Source organism: Eucyclogobius newberryi, unplaced genomic scaffold (assembly GCF_026437365.1).
Source record: "Eucyclogobius newberryi isolate DKJ021-1_F unplaced genomic scaffold, fEucNew1.0.hap1 SCAF_15, whole genome shotgun sequence".
Taxonomy (NCBI): Eukaryota; Metazoa; Chordata; class Actinopteri; order Gobiiformes; family Gobiidae; genus Eucyclogobius; species Eucyclogobius newberryi.
Window position 1 is genome coordinate 794,905 of NW_027315779.1, and position 18,756 is coordinate 813,660.

General features: G+C 41.8%; 1 protein-coding gene across 2 annotated transcripts in view; it reads right to left on the minus strand.

Moving 5' to 3' along the window:
• Positions 1 to 4,327: 4,327 nt before the first annotated feature.
• Positions 4,328 to 18,756, minus strand: part of sh3pxd2b (SH3 and PX domains 2B) — an 85,788-nt gene continuing 71,359 nt past the window's right edge. For both annotated transcript variants that reach the window (XM_072445687.1, XM_072445686.1), the window contains 7 exons: positions 16,966 to 17,097; positions 15,509 to 15,610; positions 12,183 to 12,300; positions 9,829 to 10,040; positions 9,714 to 9,760; positions 9,510 to 9,635; positions 4,328 to 8,656 (listed from right to left, as the gene is read on the minus strand). In XM_072445687.1, the coding sequence (XP_072301788.1) occupies positions 7,202 to 8,656; positions 9,510 to 9,635; positions 9,714 to 9,760; positions 9,829 to 10,040; positions 12,183 to 12,300; positions 15,509 to 15,610; positions 16,966 to 17,097 (2,192 nt within the window). In that variant the 3' untranslated portion in view covers positions 4,328 to 7,201. The remainder of the gene's footprint in view (positions 8,657 to 9,509; positions 9,636 to 9,713; positions 9,761 to 9,828; positions 10,041 to 12,182; positions 12,301 to 15,508; positions 15,611 to 16,965; positions 17,098 to 18,756) is intronic.

Consider the following 18,756-nt stretch of genomic DNA (forward strand, 5'->3'; position numbering starts at 1 on the left):
TTCACCGTTTGGTTTTAGTGCCAATAATCGTGAAATCGTGACGTTTGAAGTCAAGAATCTCCTTTTGTCAATTACAATCCAAGCGAAGCCATCACGTCTCCATGGAAACGAGCAGGCGACGGACGCTGCACCAGAAAAGTTGCACCGTGCACCTTTTTTCTTTTTAAATGTATTATTCTTTTTGTCTGATGTTTCGTGCGGTAAATACGCTGATAACCAAAGTGCAATATTACACGTGGCTTCCAGAGGTTTCCGTCGCCTTCAAACTCTGCCTTTTCTTTTACACTGATCGTTTACGCTAAAGAGTCTCCGCGCCATCGACTCGTCACATCTGACACGTGTCGATGTCGCGGATACGTGGTGTTCTACCTGGTGTTCTACCTGGTGTTCTACGTGGTGTTCTACCTGGTGTTCTACCTGGTGTTCTACCTGGTGTTCTACGTGGTGTTCTACGTGGTGTTCTACCTGGTGTTCTACCTGGTGTTCTACCTGGTGTTCTACCTGGTGTTCTACGTGGTATTCTACCTGGTGTTCTACGTGGTGTTCTACCTGGTGTTCTACGTGGTGTTCTACCTGGTGTTCTACGTGGTATTCTACCTGGTGTTCTACGTGGTGTTCTACCTGGTGTTCTACCTGGTGTTCTACCTGGTGTTCTACGTGGTGTTCTACCTGGTGTTCTACCTGGTGTTCTACCTGGTGTTCTACGTGGTGTTCTACCTGGTGTTCTACGTGGTGTTCTACGTGGTATTCTACGTGGTGTTCTACGTGGTGTTCTTCCTGGTGTGCTACGTGGTGTTCTACCTGGTGTTCTACCTGGTGTTCTACCTGGTGTTCTACGTGGTGTTCTACGTGGTGTTCTACCTGGTGTTCTACCTGGTGTTCTACCTGGTGTTCTACGTGGTGTTCTACCTGGTGTTCTACGTGGTGTTCTACGTGGTATTCTACGTGGTGTTCTACGTGGTGTTCTTCCTGGTGTTCTACCTGGTGTTCTACCTGGTGTTCTACCTGGTGTTCTACGTGGTGTTCTACCTGGTGTTCTACGTGGTGTTCTACGTGGTATTCTACGTGGTGTTCTACGTGGTGTTCTTCCTGGTGTTCTACCTGGTGTTCTACCTGGTGTTTTGTGGCCGGAGACGGGTCGGTACAAGGTGCAAATGTGTTTGAAGGGGTTAAAGGAATGAATGTCCAGAGAAGGAACCACTGTTGTAAATAAGTCTTAATAAATACAGATTTTTCTAATTTTACCAAAGTGTGTGTGTGTGTTATTGTTATTGTTATTGTTGTTGTTGTTGTGGATAAAACTCTGCCCCCTTGTGGCCTCTGAGGACAAACGCTGACCTTTAAGCTGAAAGTGCAAGGTCGTTTGATCAAGTTTAGAGGGGAAACTGACTGAGCGGGTGTGGTCCGGGTGTTTGGGGGTGACACCCTGTCCCTCTTGTGATATTCAGGCTCCTGTCCCTCTTGTGATATTCAGGCTCCTGTCCCTCTTGTGATATTTAGGCTCCTGTCCCTCTTGTGATATTCAGGCTCCTGTCCCTCTTGTGATATTCAGGCTCCTGTCCCTCTTGTGATATTCAGGCTCCTGTCCCTCTTGTGATATTTAGGCTCCTGTCCCTCTTGTGATATTCAGGCTCCTGTCCCTCTTGTGATATTTAGGCTCCTGTCCCTCTTGTGATATTCAGGCTCCTGTCCCTCTTGTGATATTCAGGCTCCTGTCCCTCTTGTGATATTTAGGCTCCTGTCCCTCTTGTGATATTCAGGCTCCTGTCCCTCTTGTGATATTCAGGCTCCTGTCCCTCTTGTGATATTTAGGCTCCTGTCCCTCTTGTGATATTCAGGCTCCTGTCCCTCTTGTGATATTCAGGCTCCTGTCCCTCTTGTGATATTCAGGCTCATGTCCCTCTTGTGATATTCAGGCTCCTGTCCCTCTTGTGATATTCAGGCTCCTGTCCCTCTTGTGATATTTAGGCTCATGTCCCTCTTGTGATATTCAGGCTCCTGTCCCTCTTGTGATATTCAGGCTCCTGTCCCTCTTGTGATATTTAGGCTCCTGTCCCTCTTGTGATATTCAGGCTCATGTCCCTCTTGTGATATTCAGGCTCCTGTCCCTCTTGTGATATTTAGGCTCCTGTCCCTCTTGTGATATTTAGGCTCCTGTCCCTCTTGTGATATTCAGGCTCCTGTCCCTCTTGTGATATTTAGGCTCCTGTCCCTCTTGTGATATTCAGGCTCCTGTCCCTCTTGTGATATTCAGGCTCCTGTCCCTCTTGTGATATTCAGGCTCCTGTCCCTCTTGTGATATTCAGGCTCCTGTCCCTCTTGTGATATTTAGGCTCCTGTCCCTCTTGTGATATTTAGGCTCCTGTCCCTCTTGTGATATTCAGGCTCCTGTCCCTCTTGTGATATTCAGGCTCCTGTCCCTCTTGTGATATTTAGGCTCCTGTCCCTCTTGTGATATTCAGGCTCCTGTCCCTCTTGTGATATTCAGGCTCCTGTCCCTCTTGTGATATTCAGGCTCATGTCCCTCTTGTGATATTCAGGCTCCTGTCCCTCGTCCCACTTAGAGGACAGTGCCACATGAATGGTAAAGAAATAGTACACAACACAATCCTCACAAAACAAGATACAATCCCTAAAAATGCAACTGTTTTAAAGGATAAACAGAAAATCTTAGTTTCAAAGCGGTTTTTATAACATTGAGGCCATGAAACTGTTTTTGTTTTATGCATTAATTATATGTAACTATTATAATTATATGTATTTATAGCAAAGGACGATGTATTTGAATCTGTCTTTGTGCAAACTGCAGGTTTTATGAGTCGTTCTGTAGTTTAAGACAAATGCAAAGAAATATGAGCAAATTATCTTCAGTTTGTATGATCAACAGTAGAGCTACAGAAGAATGTATGATTAACAGTAGAGCTACAGAAGAATGTATGATTAACAGTAGAGCTACAGAAGAATGTATGATTAACAGTAGAGCTACAGAAGAATGTATGATTAACGGTAGAGCTACAGAAGAATGTATGATTAACAGTAGAGCTACAGAAGAATGTATGATCAACAGTAGAGCTACAGAAGACTGTATGAACGGTAGAGCTACAGAAGACTGTATGAACGGTAGAGCTACAGAAGAATGTATGAACGGTAGAGCTACAGAAGACTGTATGAACGGTAGAGCTACAGAAGAATGTATGATTAACGGTAGAGCTACAGAAGACTGTATGAACAGTAGAGCTACAGAAGACTGTATGAACAGTAGAGCTACAGAAGAATGTATGAACAGTAGAGCTACAGAATAATGTATGAACAGTAGAGCTACAGAAGACTGTATGAACAGTAGAGCTACAGAAGAATGTATGATTAACAGTAGAGCTACAGAAGAATGTATGAACAGTAGAGCTACAGAAGAATGTATGATTAACAGTAGAGCTACAGAAGAATGTATGATTAACGGTAGAGCTACAGAAGACTGTATGAACAGTAGAGCTACAGAAGACTGTATGAACAGTAGAGCTACAGAAGAATGTATGATTAACAGTAGAGCTACAGAAGAATGTATGATTAACATTAGAGCTACAGAAGACTGTATGAACAGTAGAGCTACAGAAGACTGTATGAACGGTAGAGCTACAGAAGAATGTATGATTAACGGTAGAGCTACAGAAGACTGTATGAACAGTAGAGCTACAGAAGACTGTATGAACAGTAGAGCTACAGAAGACTGTATGAACAGTAGAGCTACAGAAGACTGTATGAACAGTAGAGCTACAGAAGACTGTATGAACAGTAGAGCTACAGAAGAATGTATGAACAGTAGAGCTACAGAAGAATGTATGATTAACAGTAGAGCTACAGAAGAATGTATGAACAGTAGAGCTACAGAAGAATGTATGATTAACAGTAGAGCTACAGAAGACTGTATGAACAGTAGAGCTACAGAAGACTGTATGAACAGTAGAGCTACAGAAGAATGTATGATTAACAGTAGAGCTACAGAAGAATGCTGGTGACACCTACAGTACGTGGAGAATATTTGATGCTTGTCAGACCTTTACTCACTGAAGCTCGTGTAAGAACTGTGCGAGTGGATTTACTGCACCACCAGGGGGCGCACGGCACGTCTTTTGTATTCTAAGGCTGTGAAAACAACATTGATGCTTCTGCAAAAATCCTGACAAAAACACCTCCATTATATTTTTAATCCTTTGTTTAACCAGGTACAAATCCTTTTTTTAATTGAGCTAATTCAAATGATTACACTCACAGTATATAACATACCTTTATTTACTGTCGATCAAGAAAACACTAAAGGCAAAAGTTGGAAAAACATTTTTTGATCTTTATTGGCTCGAGTAAAAAAAAAAAAAAAAAGATGCAAAGAAAGAAAGTAAAGCAAAAGCATATTTTAAAACGATACAATACTGAAACTAGACAATGACACGGTTTAACGTATCTGACAATGAACTTGCATTGAAACTGTCTTTGATCAAAATAAAGCCATTTTACAGATATTATTATAGATCATATTTTGTTCCTTTTTTGTTTCTTTCGGTGTGCATTGTAATAAGGTTTAGTAAAGCAACTTAAGAGCAGAACCCATTAACAATCTTTTAAGAGTTAATATCAGTGTTTACAACTCACAGCCTTGTCAGATTGTGTAGCGCTTTGATTTTTACATGTACTTTTTTGCATTTTTACATGTAGTTTTTTGGATTTTTAAATGTACTTTTCAAACTGGCAGAGGAAATATTATGTAAAATAAACCAAAAAACCAACACTGGAAAAATAAATATCTAGATAAATGGTTAAAATGACTTGAATTCATGATATAACTTACTTATTTCAATCTAATATTAACTTATTTCAATCTAAATGATCTTGTAATCAGTCCAACATTGTCGACACATATTCTACTTCACATAAGCAATTAAAAACATACTTAAATCCATAAAACTCGTTCATGTTTTCTGTTCAAAGTCATTTTAACCATTTAGATTTTTCGCAGTTTTGCCCTTTTTCGCTCCGTCGACACAAACTAAAACGGATGAATCATTCCTGAAACGTTATGACTGTACAATAGAAATATTCTGATGATATTTTTTTAATTTTAGCTTGAGACCAGTCAAGCGTTAATGTAAAACAATATTTTACTTACACGCACCACTCTTCGCTTTTGTACATTTACAATACTGATGATCATTGCACATTTCAGTCGATGCGAACCACATTTACCACATTTTCCAATTTCTGGGCTTCGTGATGACAATAAACGTATTTTACATTGTCTTAACGTTTGCTTCAAGTTTGCGTATTTAGTTTTTTTCAACATTATTAGACTTGGGATATACAAAAATGGCTATATACGATTAAAATAACTGTCTAGCAAACTACGTACAATGCACCGTGGCATTCTTCCCCTTCCTCCTACAAGTGCAAATCTCATACAATAGTTATCATACAAAAATAGAAATGGAAAAAAACTCAAATGACAAGTTAAATATTGAAGCATTTCTACTTGGCAAAGGCATCGTGTTTCTTTTGAATTACCGTGAGTGAGAAGAGTGAACTTCCCAGAACATGTGCAATCCGCCCTTTTGTATTTCAACTCCACGTGGAAGAGCGAACCAGTCAAATCTGCTCTTTCGGATCAAACGCGATAAATTCGTCTCCTCAAACGTGCATCTCCTGTCGCCGGTTCACCTCTGCGGCCTTCTTAAACCGCCAGTGACCCGTGGGCGGGCATCGGGGCCGGGTTTGAGGCGAGCGTTTACCCGCGGCGTCCGAATGAGACCCGATCACAAAGCGGCTCGTGTAGCACTTTCCCACAGCGCTCTGGAACCATTTACATTTCCACGTCAAACTTCAAAATAATATCGCATTTTTAAGCGATTAAACCGACCACATTGTACACGTCATTTTAAACTATATAAAATGAGGTGTGAGGGGGCGGGGCTTCCAGGATCTCTCTGCCCCGGGGCATTCTGGGACACCTTGATACGGCCCTGGAAATGCAGGTTGCAAAAAAAAAAAACAACTGGAAAAAGTATCGCTCTATCCTGATTTGAATTGAATTTGAACATGAATAGTATCTGTCGCTTCAGAGTCCTTCACTGTGATTGGTCGACTCCACCTGTCACTCACTCAGAGCACGACAGTAGAAGAAGAGGTGGGGAAAAGGCTCGACTCACACTGACGATACATAGATCCGCTTTTTATTCTCCGAAACAAACAGAACAAACTTCGAGCTCCAGAACCATTTTTCCTTCTTCAAACGCGTCAACGTTGAGGACAAAACGTACCGTCTTAACACCCGCCCACTAACCATGAGGTGCTGTGATAAAGTTAAGTTATAATATTGTTGTTTACGGTGTTTGGTCTTTTTTTCTTTTTTCTCCGTTTGGCTTTGGAAATCTTTGACTTGGCGTTGTTTCTTTCCCAAAACAAGATGGCCGCCACACACTACATCTAGTACAGAGACGCTCATTGCATAATATTTAACGTTGAGGCACAGTATAATGGAAGGGAAGTACATATACACAAACTGAACATGTGCGGCCTGCGACTATCACTGCAGAAAAAGCAAGTTTCCTTTTAAAAAAAACTACAATAAAATAAGTAAACACAGGAACAGACGCTGTGATGTGTTATTGCTATTTAGCTCTGGTTAAGATTAAACTCAAAATGAATTAAAAAGTGTACCTAGACGTAGATTGCAAACTGCACGACACAGGACTAGTTCAGTACTTCAAGACAAAGTACAAATTGGTTCAGAACAAAGTGAAATGTTGTTGTTTTTTAAATGTTTTAAGCCGTTTGTCTTTACATTGTCAACTGGCAGCGAGAGCATTTGACCTTAAACACTAGGGCGAGGCTGTTGTCAATGATATGATGGCAGAGTTCAGACTTTGGACGAAGAAATGTGACTATTTTGTATGTGAATGGCGATGGATTTAAAGTTCATGGAATCGATACAGAAATCCATTTTTATTTCGTTTTTGAAAAGAAACATTTGAATTGTACTGAAAATCAAGACCTATCAATATAAGGGAAACTCACTCAGCCCTTCTAAAAGAGCGATTATGATTTATAGTCTTTGCCAAAGACGTAAAGCCTGGACTACCTCCCGCTGCGTGGACTGAATCTACGTCATGTTTTGTACTGTTGTTACTGCGTTGACGTCTCCGCTAGTATCCACTCCCTAAGGTTTTTTGTTCAGGTAATTCGAGGGGATCCAGCCCTCGACCTCCTCGCCGACGTTCTTACAAAACCACCAACCGTTGCTGTTCTTCTCCATGACCTCAAAAACCGTGCCTATTTTGAACCCATTCGTCTGCTCGTCCCCGTCAAAGTCCGCCACGGCCAGGTACAGCTCGTCCTTGCCGGGCTCCTTCAGTAACGGGGGCAGTTTGCTCGGCGGTCCCGGCTTGTCGCTTTTGATCTGCGGCTTCGGCGGGATCGGTACTTTATTCGCCTTCGGTTCGTCCTTGCTCGCGGCGAATCCTTTGGGTTTTGGAGGAGGCGGTCGGCCCAGTTGCGGCGCGGGTTTGGAGTCGGTGGGACTGGACGAGTCGGTTTTCTTGGGAGGGGGCGGTCTTTTGGGTAGCATGGCGGGCGGTCTCTGCGGCGGCTCTTTATGAGGAGGCACCGCCGGTTTCGGAGGAGGCGAAGACGGTCTATCCTGGCCGTGACCGTTGACGTGTTTCGGCGGGATTTTGGGCGGTTCGTCGATGGGCTTGTTGCTGCTCAGGCTTGGAATGTGCACGGGGGGAGAGCTCGTGGGCGAACTCGGCTTGGCCACGCCGTTGCTTTCCGGCGCCGAGCTCGAATCGGCGGCTTTCGACGGCCTAAGCTTACTTCGCAGATTGGTGATATCCAGTTTATCTTGGGCGGGTAAATCCGGTTTCGCGGCCGGGACCGGTTTAGGCTTCACCGTCGGTTTGGGCTTCGCAAACGGCGGAGCTGGAGCGCTGTCTTGTTTCTCCTCTTGAGAATCCTGTCTCTGTTTGGGAGGTTGCTTGGGCACCGGTTTCAAATTGAACTTCTTGACTTCTTTGGCTGATATTTTGTGACCGCACTCGAGCCCCATCTCGTTGCGAAGATGCAGCGCTTTGCTTTTGTCTTCCTTTTTCAACTCCGCCGGTTTCTCGGGCTTGAACGGAAGCTGTTTGGCGCCAACCAGCGGCACGATGACGGCGGGAGCGGGCGGTTTCGGGGGTAAAGGTTTCGAAAGCTCGGGTTTGGTCTTCTCTGCCACCTCCAACTCCAAGCTCTTGTGAATGGACTCTCTTCTAGGCGGCAGCGCTGGTTTCTCCTCACTAGGCGGCGCTGACGGAGCCGGCGGTAGCGGTCCGTTAAACGCGGGGGAAGCCTTGTTGGTTTTCCAGTCTCTCAGTTTGGGTCTGATGAAGGACTCTCTGGCGGTAGGTTCGTCCGGTAAAGGTTTGGACCAAGCGTCGGCGGCGGCGGTCGCGGCGTTGACGTGGTTGCCGTCGTCCAAAGCCAGACGCTCCATCTCGTTGGGCAGCGGCGCGAGGAAGTTGGGTCGCACGGCGTTGCTGGTTTTCTTGTATTTGTCGATGAAAGTGGCAGGAGCCCAGCCTTCTTTGTCGTCGATCTGGATGTACCACCAACCGCTGCCGTTTTTCTCGACCACCTGGGAAGCATGACAGTATTTTAGTCAAAACAACCCACGCTTTGCCGTAATCGTACAAACTGATGCAAGTAGAACCGTGGATTTATTCATATTTATAATCGTGATAAATTGCAACGCTATTCAATGGTAGAAAAAGTCGTAGTCGAGAATGCATTTGATTGACTTTTGTCCTGAATGTCGTGCGCTCGTTCTCCCAGGTCTATACTTTCTTCACAGGTTAATTTCGTCAGACAATATTGACAGAAATAATCGTCATTTTGATTATGAGCCAAATAGTCGTATGTTATGATGACGCAGTATGATTTGTACTATTTTATCTGTTGCACGGCCCTAGTTTCTATGCAGTATTATTTGATGATGATTTATTTCTATTTGGAGCAGTTGATCAAGGACCATTTCATGCATATTTAATCATGTACAGAATTCAAACTTTGTGAAAAAAATCTTGAAAATATGAATAAATTCATTTACATACTTGAAGGAACAAAATGTATCTTTGCTGGAAAAGGAGTGGGATGAAGTAATACTTAATATTTAATCCCACCTCCATCATGTGCATTTGATGTATATACATAGTTCCAGCGTGACATGGGGATGAGAGAAGGGAGGACATGCGGCAAATCGTCAGTGCTGGGATTCGAGATGTATAAAGGCATTGACTCTGGTGAAGTAATGCATCACACGTGCATTTACAGTCGAAATGTAAGATATACATTTAAAAACAGACAGCTCAGTTTTAAAAATATGTGAAAAATAAAGTAGTTTAAAGCGGTGCCGGGAAAGAGGCTAAGAAGAAGATTAAAGAGGTGATGAAGAGGACATGAAGTGTTTGTCTGTAGCGTTTGTGTCCTACCTCCACTTTGATCCCAGCGGTGAAGCTTATCCCGTCAGGAATAGTGGTCTGGAAGTCGGAGATGGTGTAGTACTCCTCCTCCACCTGAGGGGGCACCGGCGGCTTGGGCAGGTTTGTACCACGAGGCTGTGAAAATGACAAAAAGTGGAGAAATGTGAATTAGACAAACACTTATTGATTTAGATGTTTTTATTAAAGTCTTACGATTGTGAGGTCTCGACGAGGAGGAGGTCTGTGTCTTAATCCCACCTCTGAGAAAAACAGAAACATTGAGCGGTTTTACGATATCAATTGCGAGGCGAGTTTGACGATGACGTACTGTGCTTGTTCTCCGAGAAGAAGGAGAGGCGGTTCTCCTTCTGGTTGTTGTCGCGGTTGTCTTTGAGAGCGTTGTTCTGGTGGTTCTGCTGCGCGCATCCGTCCAGGTCGTTGGCGCTGGAGTGAACCGCGGCGCCTCCGGAATTCTTTTGACCCTGAATGTCCGTCTTCTTCAGGTACGAGGCCGGGGCCCAGCCCTCGTGACCCTGGTACCTGACGGGACGGGGGGGGACGGGAAACGCGTTCAAATACACACGTCGTACAACCTGAGGCGAGATCCGAGAAAGGAACTAGCGCGCTCTTGTTTTCTGTTTCATGACGTGCGACACTGAAAATGGATTTTTTTTTTTTTTTTCACGGGACCATTTAGTATCATGTAAATGTGACGTGTAATGTATGGACTGATGGAAGAGCCAAATGCAGAAAGGTTCATGTGTATTTTATAAGACGAAGCGCACTGATGCCGGGGTGCAATGTATACTTATATTTATACTTCTATACTTATACTCCGGAGCGATTTATATGTGATATTATTTGTTATTTTCACACTTGCAACCGCATTTCATACTCCAGTGCAACTTAGGCTGAGCAAAAAAATATGTCTGTTTGCCGTAACCCGACCGACCTGGTAAAAAACTGGCCGACTAGAAAAAAAAAATCTGCATTTTGTCAAAATAATGCCAAAGATTTTTTGTTGTCTCATATCTCGCCGACTCGCCGACCGTTTTTTACAAAAAATGTGCCGTGTTGAATAATTTTGTAGCACTGGATAACTTATCTATCGTCCCAGGGGGAAGATAATGATTTGGATTTATTTTTTTTGCCTTCAAAGTTAAAAAAAAGAGAATTTACCTACCGACCGACCGACTTGAAAAATGTTGGGTTTTATGATTGATACGTGGCAGGACTAATCGGCCGTTCACGCCACGAGGAAATAAGATCGTCCATAAATAAAATCGTCCATTCCACCTTTAATGCTCATTGTGGTCGTGTTGTACGTGTGTCTTTATGTTTCCGTACACTGAGAACTGCGTGATAAGCGACACTAGTTCCGCCATCTTTGCCCAAACATCTGTCCACACGCAGCTAAAAGAAGGGAATAGACACAAGTGGCGGTTGAGAGACATTTCGGGACGTCTGCTGCTATAATTGCTGATTAAAAACGACTGTCGTACATAAGACCAAACCTTTAAATAAGCGACACGCCGCTCACTAGTCCTCAGTGCGGCGCTGACAAAAACATTGACGCTGCAGGAGTTTTTACTTTCACGTGCACTGTATCATTTATTCCTGTAAATCAAGGAGATGAAAACTAGTCTTTCAGTAATAATGACATGAGCTTAATGTCTCTGTACATTGCACCTTCTATCAAAGACTAAACTAAACAGAACCCCCATCGTGGGACAAATAAAGGTTCTTTCATCTTATTTTAGCCAACATCTAAGAAAATAATTAGTTCCAAGTACCGACTTTAATAGCCAGGACAATGTTTCACTAACACACAATTACAGGGACCACTGAAGGTCTTAACGAGAAATAAATCAGAACAAAATCAGGTTTAAATCGGTTCTAAATTAGAACAATATCCAAGCCAGGATTTAAGCAGGACTAAAACAAGACCATATAAAATGGATCCAAACAAAGCCTGATCCATGACTAGTCTCAGTAAAACCAGGATTTGAATGAATAAATAACCCACCACCAGGTTTGTGCCACTTACAAATGATCCACACACTTACTTTTTTTATTTTTATTATTTTCATCTTGTCTTTTTTATATATAAAAGGAATAAATATAAGTAATTAATATGAAATTGCACTTTACATTTTAAGAATTATTTGTATATAAGAGTTGATACATTTGTTTATTTGAGTACTTTTTATTTGAGTACTTTATAGATTTTTGAAAATATGAACCAATCTTTTTAATTTTTTTTGTCGTTTTTGTGTCGTTTTTTTGTTTTTCAACTTCTCCTTTTTATATATAAAGGGAATAAATATAAGTAATTGCACTTTAAGATGGAAGTATTTGCATATAAGAGTTGATACATTGGTTTATTTGAGTACTTTTTTGATTTTTGAAAATATGAACTAATCTATTTTTTTATTTTTTTTTGTCGGTTCTTTTGGTCCTTTTTGTGTCGTTTTTTTGTTTTTCAACTTCTCCTTTTTATACATAAAGGGAATAAATACAAGTAAATTATATGAAATTGCACTTTAAGATGGAATTCTTTGCATATAAGAGTTGATTTCATGTACAAGGGCATCATGTTTTCAGAAGTGCATCTTGCTAAAATCTCTCTCAGACGACGTGATGAAGACGATGATGAAGACGATGATAAAAACGCGCCATCACCTGATCTTCCACCAGCCCTCCAGGTTCTTCTGCACCACCTCCACCACCATCCCCTGCTCCAGGTCAATCTCATCCTGGTCCCGGGCCGCGTACGGGTAAATCACAGAGTACTTCTCCTCTGCAAATGAAAAGAGTACTTTGAAATACACAGAATACCTGGTGTTTTCTAGCTTTGGGCGTGTTGGAGCGACGGAGCATTAACTTCATAACTCGGTTGTAAAAGTCAAATAAAAACTGCTTTTGCTGTTTTAAGAAAGCAAAGCGGCATCAAGAGTGTAATCTGTCTTAAAGGGAGAATAAAAGGGGACGAGGCTCGGGCAGAAACACGTGGAGGAGAAAAGAGAAAATGACACAAACATGCAGAAAGTACTTTAGATTCTGGTGAAACGTTAATACTACTGACATTATTGTCTTGTGAATATGTCATTTCGAAGTTTCAAACCCAACCAAATATTTGCGAATTTTACATTTAAACTGATTTGTGTTTTGTTGTTGTTCTTTTTAAGTCTAAATGCTGCAGTGCCACATTCAACTAAACCTCATTTCTTCCAAAATAAAATGACTAAAAATACATCTACATCTGCACTTTTCTTATGAACTACAGTAACAAAGGACGTTCATCAACACGGGGCCCAAACCAGGACTAAAACTGGACCAAACCAAGTCCAAATAACAAACAAATAACAAGAAGTCGTCATCCAAATACACAAAGTGTTCTTGTATCATGCGTTTACTTTTAGTACCACAATGGAAGTAATGGACGACACAAACGAAAAGAATCTGGACTAAATGGAACAATTATTTTGAAACACATGCGACTTAATCTTTCTTTTCACAGGAGCTTTTTTATTTCTATTTTTTCTGATTTTTGAAATAATTACGTCTTTTTTTCCTTTCTTTGTGTCTTTTTTTTCATCATCTTTTTTATATATAAAGGAAATAAATATGATGTTATAAATAATATTAAAAAAAACTAGTATATATATATAGATAGAAATAATATAATATTTTATGAATAAATTGTACTTTATTTATAATTCTTATGTGGTCTTATATATATAGATAAAGACATTTCTAAAACTATTCAGAAAAGGTCTAAATTTGTCTAGTTTTTGTGTTTTTCCTCAGTTTTAATAGTTGTTTAAATGCAGTTTCGACACCAGTTTTAACTCGACATCTTCGCACAAAACACATGCAGCGTTCTTATCTCCAACATGCAGAAACATGCAGACTACACACACACACACACACACACACACAGAGAGAGACACACACACACACAGAGAGACAGACACACACACACACACACAGAGAGACAGACACACACACACACACACACAGAGAGACAGGCACACACACACACACACACACAGAGAGAGACAGACACACACACACACACACACACAGAGAGAGACACACACACACACACAGAGACACACACACACAGAGAGACACACACACACACACACACACACACACACACACAGAGAGAGACAGACACACACACACACACACACACACACACACAGAGACACACACACACAGAGAGACAGACACACACACACACACCACAGATACACACCACCACCACCACATACCAGACACACACACACACACACAGACACACACACACACAGACACACACACACACACAGACACACACACAGAGACAGACACACACACACACACACAGAGACAGACACACACACACACAGACACACACACACACACACACACACAGAGACAGACACACACACACAGAGACAGACACACACACACAGAGAGACAGACACACACACACACACACACAGAGACAGACACACACACACAGAGACAGACACACACACACAGAGACAGACACACACACACACACACAGAGACAGACACACACACACACAGACACACACACACACACACACACACAGAGACAGACACACACACACACACACAGACACACACACACACACACACACACACACACACACACAGAGACAGACACACACACACAGAGACAGACACACACACACAGAGACAGACACACACACACAGAGAGACAGACACACACACACAGACACACACACACACACACACACACACACAGAAGGAAAAGAGAGACAGCGCCTCCACCTGGCCCCGAGCCGAACAGATCGCCTAAGGTTCTGCGGCGGCCCACGTGCCTGGGCAGGGACCAGAACCTCCTTGGCGCTGACATGATGACATCACAGTGAGCAGGGAGTCAAACACACAGTCAGTCCACCAACAAGTGCAATACTCTAATGTTTACCTTTGTTTAAAGAGGAGCCCAATATCAGACTCACACCTGCACAAAGTTCCTATGATATGATCGTCCATAAAAGAGCCAATAGAGCTCGGGATTGTGCGTCGTCACGTTTATCAGTCGAACTAGTGGAGAATTTAGGCTGCAAAACACTACAAGTATTTCAAAGTTTTCTGGCGTGCAGGAAAAATTGCACAAATATCTAATTGTGATTTATGTTTCTGACAAGATTTGAAAATGTATGTGTTGATATTCTCAATGTTCACGTTTTAAACTCCACAAAAAGACTGAAAAAGACCAAAGAACTAACACGCAAATAAACAAATTGCACGTATTTTGGAACAGTTTTTTCAAGCACTGGATATTTTCTCTGTTCTTCATAAAACTGCATCGGTTCAAATGTTGATTAAACTGCGGATTGGTCTGGTTTTGCACACAAACGTTCAGTCCCGAGCGCTATTGAGTCATTTCAGTAAAACACGTGATTCTATTACAATTCCATAACCGTAAAAACAAAAGCCGGTTTGACTGGTGGAAAGTCCCTTAAATTGTGTCCATAAATGTTATGCAGTGGTGGAAAGTAACAAAGTACAAGAGAAAAAGTGCTGCTATATGTATTTTACTTTAGTCATTATAACAATGGCTCATTTTTCAACAGGACTGAAAAATGCAGAGTTATTTTTCTGAAGATGTTGAGTTCAGTTGAGCAAAGAAAAATATATAAAATCAACTTTTTCTCATTTTGAAATATATGGCAAATCAGCACAATTCGCTTTAACCGTTCTCAAAATGTGCAAAATACTTTTACTTTTTAGTCTTTAAGTAAATTTTTGAATTCAAAACGTTTACTTAAGTAGATTTGACCTTTACTTGAGTTACATTTTGCTTGCTAGTGATGTCATGACACTGAAACCCATAAATGAACCACAAAATCACCTTCCATACCATATTAAGTTCTCCTTTTGCGTGCTTTTAGGTCCAGACAAACCTGACTGATCTTTGCGTAAGAGCCCAGTGTAATCAAAGCGGCGGCGTGTGTTGTGCTCACCCTCCTCTCCCGGGATGCTGAAGTCGTCTGGGTCGTCCTGAGCCTCCAGGCACGTGGCAGGAACCCAGCCCTGAGCGTCCTCCGAGCTCACGAACCACCAGCCTGCGCCACGTGATGAACAAACGCCAGGATTGAAACGGCTTGAGGAAATGAGATGCTACTTAAACTGCATTAAAGGTCCCATATCGTGCAAAATCGACTTTTCAGAGCTTTTAACCTTCTTACAGTGCGATCGGTGCCTCATTTATGTGCCCAAAGTGGGTTTTTTGATTGATTCCTGCAGTTTTTAGCTAAAGAACAGTCTCTATCCTTCCCCTCAGATGAGCAGACCGGCCTGTTCCCCAGGATGAGTCAGCCTGGGGAGTGTCGCAGCACACTTCCCTGTTTCAGCCCCTCCTCCAGGAAGCACTCTATACCTGTAACACGCCCCCCTCTTCTTAACTAAAGCTAGTATCGAAACTATTAAATACTCATTTCAACAAGGATCGATACTGAAAAGAAAATTGCATAAATATAACTATATTAACAATGATTTTAGAATGGTCTTTATCATTATTAACATTAATGAACCTACTAGCATTTTTTTTATTATCACTGTGGAATCAAAATTGGTATTCAGCCTTAATATTAATAATAAAAGTGACACAAATTGTGTATAATATAAATATATTTGGACATTTACGCAATAGTGGCAAGTGATTTTTAACTCGATAATTCAATGCATTACCATAAAATGTTTTCAACGCACTTTACTTCACTGCAGTGGCGTGTGGTCAGGGCAATCAAGGCAAGCAGTGATTGACCAGTAACATTCTAAATGACCGTATGTCACAACTATATATAAATTGTTCTAAAATATATCCAAATAAGCCTGTTTCCCCCTCACTTCTGCTGCTGAGGCTTTTAGTGGCCTCTACAGGTCGCTGGTCATTACTGCGGGGGAAGCTTGGTTCTTCTTCTCTCGTCTGTTACGGTGTTCAGAGGCTCGTTCATGCTCCGCCCTCTAACATGAGCTTTTAGAACCAGAGCGGACAGCAGCTTCTTTTAGAGCTCTGCACATGCTCTGAGGACCACACCGCCTCAAACACATAGATCTGAGCTCAAACCACGCTGAATAAACCTGTGTGGGACTCAAGGACGTTTGCAGGTTTTACCCTAACTGAGCATGTGCAGAGGAGAAGCGAAGCAACAGCAGCTGAGGCCAGGTTCATGTTTATAATGATTAGACGGGATTAGACGTAGAAATACAATAATTTAGCAACATAGAGCGCTAGTTTGTGTAATGAATCGGAATGAAAGTAAGTTTATTTAGTCCGTTCAGCACCTTCAGGTCTGGGAGTTTAGCTCAGACACAAACTGATCACTGAATCTAGATGTTGATGACATGTTAATCAATTGCACAGCCCTAAGCCCGCGTAAGTACGAGTTGTAATTAATAGCGTCAGTTTTACACTTACCGGACTCGTTCTTCTCGATGACCTCCACCACTTGTCCCACACTGAGGCTGATCTCTGAGCTCTCCTGTTTGGCGTAGTCGGTAACAGCGACGTACTGATCCAAAAGAAGAGGATCCACAGAGGACGAGTCGCCTAAACACAGGGAAAAACACTTTGATTTTAGCCGGAAACTCAAATAAAACGCACATAACTTTGGATCAGTGCACGTCTTACAGCCTTCCCTCAGTACTCAGCACCTCCGCTGATATTTATGCATTTTCGTAATTGTTTTTTGGCGGTAATGAGACGATGACCTTTACAATTTTAGCATTTCGGCGACGAGGCAGAACGACCTTTTTGAAAATGCCCAAATCGAAATGATAAGCAAATTTAAGCATGTTTTCTGCGCAAAATATCAACGTAAGATGACCGGAGCGAGTTATTTCTGATGCCGCGCCTCAAAAGAAACGTCGCGGCTCGACTGAGGGGAGGCGTGATAAGACGTTACCGTGGTAACGGAAAGCAAACGCGTGGACACAGACTGGTTAATCGAAAACACGGCAGCAACGACACGACGATGACCCACCACCAAAGTTAGCCACAGGAACATCGATACGGCGAGTGTTATTGATGATGAAGGATGCTACCATGCTACCATGCTAAGCTAAAGTGGAAAACTGTGTGAAATGCTACTAAAAATCCCAGAGTTGTATTGAAGGTCGACGAGCTTCTTACGCGCCTAAAGAAAACACGTTCACATTTGTTTCCAGGCAATAGTACAGATGTTTTGGATCAATACTTTATCTACAGTATGTACACGGCCAATAATTACTGTGTTTTACTGACCTTTTTTTTCATAGTATAAAGTTGCCGGGGTGCGACTTATATTATATTTATACTTATATACTTATACTCCAGAGCGACTTATATGTGAAATTATTTGTTATTTTCACCCTTGCATTTCATACTCCAGTGCGGCTTATGTTTTTTTCCTTCTCTATTATGCATTTTTTGGCTAGTGCGACTTATAGTCCAGAAAATACGGTACCAATTTTGTGACAATTTAAAGGTGCACTACGCAGCTTTTTCCTCAGATCGCATTGCTCTGCTTCTACGCTAAAGTTCTATATCTTTAATCGATTTCAAAATGCTTTAGAAACATGCATTTTTACTGAGAGCGCGCTCGCCTCTCCACAGTTCTGACCTGTAACTCCACCATACATACATCTACTTATCGTTCAATCAATTATGGATGGAACAGCATTTTGGGGACTCGGTATTTATCGTTGGTGCTTCTCCGTTGGGCTGAGGCAGAATGACAATAATATTTGTGAATGTCGAGTTGAATAAATCATTTTCGTGACTCGTTTCAAACTAAAGAGTTTCATTCTGCTCATTATTTTTTTAATGTTTTTAACGATATTGTACATTTTGAATAGTGTTTTTGGGCAGTATCCTCCTTTTTAAAGTGTGTGCAATCTTTATTATTTCTGATCGTCTTTGTTTAGAGTGACAGGCCCATCACCATGGAGACGAGCAGGTGGTGAGCCCTGAGAAACGCTACATAGTGCACATTGAAATGATGCGACCAGTGCTTGATAAGTGAGGGCATCTGGATCGAAAACGCTTGCCAAGATGTTAGTTTAGAGATAACTTAATGCATAAAAAGGGATGTAACAATAACCAAAATAAGTGTTTTATATATATCGCTAAAAGTTTCACAATAAAAGTGTGGGCTCGCAATATATCAAGCTCCTTTTCTTAAAAATACTGTTCTGTTGCGACGACCGCTAAAGGAACGGAGGGAACTAC